Source organism: Coregonus clupeaformis, chromosome 29 (genome assembly GCF_020615455.1).
Source record: "Coregonus clupeaformis isolate EN_2021a chromosome 29, ASM2061545v1, whole genome shotgun sequence".
Lineage (NCBI taxonomy): Eukaryota > Metazoa > Chordata > Actinopteri > Salmoniformes > Salmonidae > Coregonus > Coregonus clupeaformis.
The window spans coordinates 42,246,226-42,253,317 of record NC_059220.1 but is presented as its reverse complement, the minus strand read 5'-3'; the positions used below and the strand labels follow the sequence as shown (position 1 = coordinate 42,253,317).

At 40.5% G+C, this 7,092-nt stretch overlaps 1 protein-coding gene across 1 annotated transcript; it reads left to right on the top strand.

Annotated features, from left to right (window-relative positions):
- Positions 1-245: 245 nt before the first annotated feature.
- On the top strand, positions 246-5,871 carry LOC121544431 (protein delta homolog 1). Its single transcript, XM_041854372.2, has 6 exons — positions 246-330; positions 721-800; positions 1,041-1,104; positions 1,406-1,536; positions 3,939-4,074; positions 4,814-5,871. The coding sequence occupies exons 2-6, from the start codon at positions 731-733 to the stop codon at positions 5,604-5,606; spliced, it is 1,194 nt and encodes a 397-aa protein (XP_041710306.1). The 5' UTR covers positions 246-330; positions 721-730; the 3' UTR covers positions 5,607-5,871.
- Positions 5,872-7,092: the final 1,221 nt, after the last annotated feature.

The window sequence follows — 7,092 nt, the reverse complement described above, 5'->3', positions numbered from 1 at the left end:
TTAGGGCTGGAAAATGCCAGTGCAGTTTTTACATGAGGAAATTACAAACTAACTTTTGACACTTGCACACCCTTAGCGCCAGCCGAAAATAGAGCCCTTAATTTTACATGTGCCTTTCCCCTCGTGTGTTCAGGTCAGGGTGCTCGACAGCTCCTTTCCCAAATCAGGTGGGAGGAGCCAAGCATGGATCACTATGCAGTCTCCAATTTGACACAAAAACCTCGTCTGAATAGCTACACTGCAGTCTTTATTCCATTGAAAACAGTGCCATGCTTGAACGCATCCAATATGACTGACATCAATAGCTAGGGGAGCAACTACACGACATAGGTCAAATATTACATTTCATGCAATGTTAATCATTTAACACTGAAGATTGAAGTAAATATCGGAACGTTTTAGGATATAGTTCCCATGTCACATTTTATTTTCTGCTCGTGCGTAACGGGGTATCCTAGTAACGGGGTATCCTAGTCTATTTGGCGCTTGATGGCAGTGTATTCTTTCAGAATAAGGGCATGCCAAATTGTATTTCATGTGTAACGCTGAATGCACGCATATTTGATGGCCGCATCAACTTTTCAACAGTGTGAACCTGTTTTTTTGGAAGCGAGGGACTGGACGTGTTGAGCGCAATAGGCTGTTCCTAGAAACCCAGCATTTATTTTGGACAGAGAAAATAAAAACTGTGCTGCGACTTGACAAATGCCCATTTTACAGGAGAAGACGCATGCTGAAAATTAGGATGTGCCGAACAACATTTGGGTTATTTCTGGTCGTGAGTGTTGGCGTCACTAAAGGTAATTTAACACAGTATGTATCCACAGTCCCATAGGTGTAGCAATGGTAATTACATAGAGGTTGTGAGAATCTGTTTTCTGTAGGCTATTGTCATTGAGTTTTAATAACGTAATAATAAACCACTTACTAGCTGAGAGTATTTTCATGATAAGCAATTGTTTGATAAATGGTTATATTTATCTTTGAGGTATTTGAAAAGGCAATTCGTAACTAATCTCGTGTTTTGTCTTTCACATAAGCTTTTGAATGCAGCGCAGGGTGCAATCCGGAAAACGGCTACTGTGAAAATCCTGGGGAATGCCGGTAATGAAATGCCACTCAAATTATGTAATAAATATGGTACATTTCTCTATCAACCATGTTTCCTCAACATAAACATTTCATTTTCACCCTATTTCACCCCATTTCCACACATTCACGTCATCACAGTCAGCTAATTCCAAGTCAGATTTATTATTTAGGCCTACAACTATATAAAAATCAACTTTTTCCCAATCAATTATACAATAAACACCTGGTGGAAACATCCAATAATAGTCCATCTGAGTGAGATTTTTTTGTGTGAAGCATAACAATGGTCACATCATCTGAATCATGTTTTCAGATGCAGACCAGGCTGGCATGGTGTAACATGCAAGCAGTGCATGCCCTTCCCTGGCTGTCTACATGGGACCTGTGAGAAAGCATGGCAGTGCATCTGTAAAGAGGGCTGGATGGGGAGCCTGTGTGACCAAGGCAAGTACACTTATCTCTCAAATGTCAGTCAGCCATGACCAGGGGAGCAACATAGGGTCCTATAATATACAGCTGAAGGTTTCACTGCTAGCACAGACTTAATGTTATCTTCTTTTTGTTTACTGAACAAAAACATAAATGCAACATGCAACAATTTCAAAGATTTTACTGAGTTACAGTTTATATAAGGAAATCAGTCAATTGAAATAAATTGATTTGGCCCAGATCTATGGATTTCACATGACTGGGCAGAGGCCCACCCACTTGGGAGCCAGGCCCAGCCAATCAGAATGAGTTTTTCCCCACAAAAGGGCTTTCTTACAGACAGAAATACTCCTCAGCCCCCCCCCCACCACCATATTCTCTAAAATGACGTTGGAGGCGGCTTATGGTAGAGAAATGAACATTCAATTATCTGGAAACAGCTCTGGTAGACATTCCTGCAGTCAGCATGCCAATTGCACATTCCCTCAAAAGTTGAGACATCTGTGGCATTGTGTTGTGTGACGAAACAGCACATTTTAGAATGGCCTTTAATTGTCCCCAGCACAAGGTGCACCTGTGTAATGATCATGCTGTTTAATTAGCTTCTTGTTATGCCACACCTGTCAGGTGGATGAATTATCTTGGAAAAGGATAAATGTTTACCAACAGGGATGTAAACAAATTTGTGCATAACATTTGAGAGAAATACGCTTTTTGTGCGCATGGCAAATTTCTGGGATCTTTTATTTCAGCTCATGAAACATGGGACCAACACTTTACATGTTGCGTTTATATTTTTGTTCAGTATACACTACCGTTCCAAAGTTTGGGGACACTTAGAAATGTCCTTGTTTGCGAAAAAAAAAAAAATGTTTTCCATTAAAATAACATCAAATTGATCAGAAATACAGTGTAGACATTGTTAATGTTGTAAATGGCTATTGTAGCTGGAAACTGCTGATTTTTAATGGAATATCTACATAGGTGTACAGAGGCCCATTATCAGCAACCATCAGTCCTGTGTTCCAATGGCACGTTGTGTTTATTAATCCAAGTTTATCATTTTAAAAGACTAATTGATCATTAGAAAACCCTTTGGCAATTATGTTAGCACAGCTGAAAACTGTTGTGCTGATTAAAGAAGCAATAAAACTGGCCTTCTTGAGACTAGTTGAGTATCTGGAGCATCAGCAATCGTGGGTTCGATTACAGGCTCAAAATGGCCAGAAACAAATAACTTTCTTCTGAAACTCGTCAGTCTATTCTTGTTCTGAGAAATGAAGGCTATTCCATGCGAGAAATTGCCAAGAAACTGAAGATCTCGTACAATGCTGTGTACTACTCCTGTGTACTACGCCTAGGTGAACATCCCGGAGTCGCCTCTTCATTGCTGACGTTGAGACTGGTGTTTTTCGAGTACTATTTAATGAAGCTGCCAGTTGAGGACCTGTGAGGCGTCTGTTTCTCAAACTAGACTCTCTAATGTATTTGTCCTCTTGTTCAGTTGTGCACCGGGGCCTCCCACTCCTCTTTCTATTCTGGTTAGAGCCAGTTTGCGCTGTTCTGTGAAGGGAGTAGTACACAGCGTTGTACGAGATCTTCAGTTTCTTGGCAATTTCTCTCATGGAATACCCTTCATTTCTCAGAACAAGAATAGACTGACGAGTTTCAGAAGAAAGTTATTTGTTTCTGGCAATTTTGAGCCTGTAATCGAACCCACAATTGCTGATGCTCCAGATACTCAACTAGTCTCAAGAAGGCCCGTTTTATTGCTTCTTTAATCAGCACAACAGTTTTTAGCTGTGCTAACATAATTGCAAAAGGGTTTTCTAATGATCAATTAGGCTTTTAAAATGATAAACTTGAATTAGCAAACACAACGTGCCATTGGAACACAGGACTGATGGTTGCTGATAATGAACCTCTGTACGCCTATGTAGATATTCCATTAAAAATCAGCAGTTTCCAGCTACAATAGCCATTTACAACATTAACAATGTCTACACTGTATTTCTGATTTATTTTATTTTATTTTAATGGACAAAAAAAATGATTTTCTTTCGAAAACAAGGACATTTCTAAGTGAACCCAAACTTTTGAACGGTAGTGTATATATATATTTATATACATTTACATAACTTCCTTTACCATCTGTTTGAGGGTGGGCAGGAACGATAAAGAAAATACGCTTTCCTGCCTTTGATGGCTCTATCTGCTGCACTATCTTAAAGGCGGAGAGGTGTAACATGTGGTCTGCTGGTTTGTTTGTTTTCAATTTACCTTGCGATGATAAAATCATAACAGGCTCTGTGTGTGTGTGCGTTTGTGCATGCCTGCGTGTATACATGTTTTGTGTGTGTGTGTGTGTGTGTGTGTGTGTGATGACCTCTCCCAACAACACGCTCTGCTTTTTCTAGATACCAACCAGTGTAAATTGTGCATTGATAACTCCACTTGCATCGAGACTGGCCATGGAGGATACCTCTGCATTTGTCCACCTGGTTACACAGGAGAGAGCTGCCACCTAAAAAAGGAACCATGTCTAACAAGCGGGTACGAAAATCTGATATGGTTTGCATTATCTTAATTAAAACCTTTAATTAAACTCTGGGAAATCGCTTAATCTCTAAAGCTTTTTCTATACCAGATTACGTGCTATTGAATCCATGGAGTGTCATCCTTCCCACCTATCAAATCAATACAGGCTTGTCTCCGGAGACTGATTATACAGCCTGCCTGCCAGCCAGCCTCACTGTCCCACTATCTTAGCTCTTTGTTAGACTGTGGGTCCTTTCTCTTCAGTCGACAATCAATCATTTCAGTTCTATTTAAATCTTCGAACTGAAATGACTTTAGCATGGACATGTATAGTACCTTTCTTTTTTGGGGACTTTGAGAAACAATCCTAAAAACTGAGCTCACAATGGAGCTAATTAATCCTGGAGCTTCATTAAGCTTTGAAAGGGCCCAAAAAATGTCAAGTGCTTTTTTTTTTTGCACTCACTGTGTATAACAGTATAACATGATTAAAAAGGCATACTGTTTGAATGGCTGTGAGCATGGGGCTATGAGCACAATACTGGCTAAAAACAAAATATATAATTTGACCAAGTTTATGACCGATACAGTGCAATGCAACCTCTGACATGTGACCGAGAAATGGTCACATTAAAGACAAATCTAAAAAGCTCTATTGAGCTGTATTCAGCGCTTTTATGTTGCCATAAGCCATTGTACAGCTTTATACTGTGGACTTTAGAGATAAATCAAACTGAACTGCTTTGCCCTTCAGCTCTCCCTGCCAAAACGGTGGCACCTGCGTCGATGCCAATGGCTTGGCAGCCTACCCCTCCTGTGCCTGTCCCCTCGGATTCACTGGAGACTTCTGTGAGATTGACACTGACAGCTGTGATCCCAATCCCTGCCTCAACGGGGGCAACTGCACTGACCATGGCCCCGCGTTCACCTGCGCCTGCCCCACGGGCTTCAACGGCCCCACCTGTAACGACACACATGTGGACACCCTCTTTCCCTGTAGCAGGGCCCCCTGTGGAAACAGGGGCACCTGCGTGGTGGGGAGCCAAACGGATAGGGCTGGCGCATACCATTGTCTGTGCCCCCCAGGGTTCACATTCAACGGGCATAAATGTACGCCTACCCAGCAGCCACACAGGCCCAAAGCCAAACTCAGGCCGGCCAAACTCTCTCCACAACACCACAGCCTACCTGCCCACGCATTCCATAAACTACTCAGGCCTCTCGAGAGGGATCTTCTTAAGATCACCCTGAAAGAGACGGTTCACGCGCCCTCTGCCGCCAGCCTGGTCACCCGCAGTCAGCTCATCTGTTTTGGGATGCTGGGCCTACTCAGCTGCATGGTGATCCTGGGAACCACGGGTATTATCTTCATCAACCGCTGCGAGACGTGCATGGCCAACGCCAAGTACAGCCAGCTGGTTCGCCAGCAGAGAGAGCACTTGTTGATAGCCAATAACGGCGACTATGAGGGAGGCCACTCGGTCAACATCATCCTCCCCGAGAAGATCGAGCTCACCAGATTTGGGAAACACTACATGTCCATCTGACATTTGGTCTTTTGACTGACCAGTGAGTTTGAGTGTGAAAGAACACCTACCAAACGAATGGAGGTCATGGATTTTAAAGGGATTTTAAAGGGAAAACTGAGGTTCCCTCTGGGAAAAATGTAGTTATTCTGTTCTAATGTGTTCCACTTTATATGGCACTTTCCTCAAATAAGAGGATTGAGGACTTATGCTTGGATGTACACTACCAGTCAAAAGTTTGGACACACCTACTCATTCAAGGGTTTTTCTTAATTTTTACTATTTTTTACATTGTAGAATAATAGTGAAATGGAATCATGTAGTAACCAACAAAGTTTTATATGGTGTTTTTTTTTTTTAAAGCAAAATAGCCAAAACAACTTCATCCCTATTAATTAATTTCTGGTGCTGCAAGCTTTTGATCTAAACTAATTTCATGTTTTACTTTCATGTTTTACTTTCCTCCTTAATATTGTAGTTAATTATGCATCAAATCATGTACACATTTCAGACTTTATTTACAGTGGCTATCATAAAGCTTCAAGTGTATCAATCCTTTTGTCGATATGCTGATATTTTGGATTAGGACTAGTCAGTGCTTTTGAGGGTTTGATTCTATTTATATTCAGATTGCTGTTCTTATCTGTGTCCTACATATTGTTACTACTGGATAGTGTACATTTGCATTTAAAGTATGCATTTTCAAGTGAACCACATCTTTGCATTTATGCTGCTTTTTGTTTTGATTGTTTTAATCTATATATACAAATATTATCAAATCAGTCTGGAAATATCAACAGTATTGTCAATCTGTAATGAACATAATAAAAACCACTAGTATATGCTACTCTGAATCTATATCCCATTTTATGTCTTATGAGTATTCTTTGAAAGCACCCATTCAACTCTATAATTCAGCAAGTGTATTTATGAATGTTCATGTGACTGCAAACTTTTGCTTTGAACAAATCTCCATCCAATTTAAGATATGATTTCATGCCACAACACCAGCATCGATCCCTGCAGTTCATTTGAGGGCAAAATATGATTATATGTGGGTGGCTTTACTTTTCCAGGCCAAGAAAATGTGGGTTGGAGGCATTAATCACAGAAAAATAGGATATTGCTTGTGTGGTTGGGGCACCAGCGGGAAGTTGGGAAGCCAATTTTCACTCTCTAAAGTCTCCAGCCACATCATCTCATTTCAAACCATATACATTGTACAAAACACAAGTGAGCAGTTTGGATGTGTTACTCTTATTGATAAACATTTGGTTAGTTATAACTCACGGGGCAATGACCTGAAGTCAACATGAAATCAACATCCATATTTGGTTAAAATTTTCAGTGGCGACCCGTTATTCAGTTTTGAACCCCACATTTTTAGCAACAAAAATATATAAATTATATATACACCACCGGTCAAAAGTTTTAGAACACCTACTCATTCAAGGGTTTTTCTTTAATTTTACTATTTTCTTCATTGTAGAATAATAGTGAAGACATC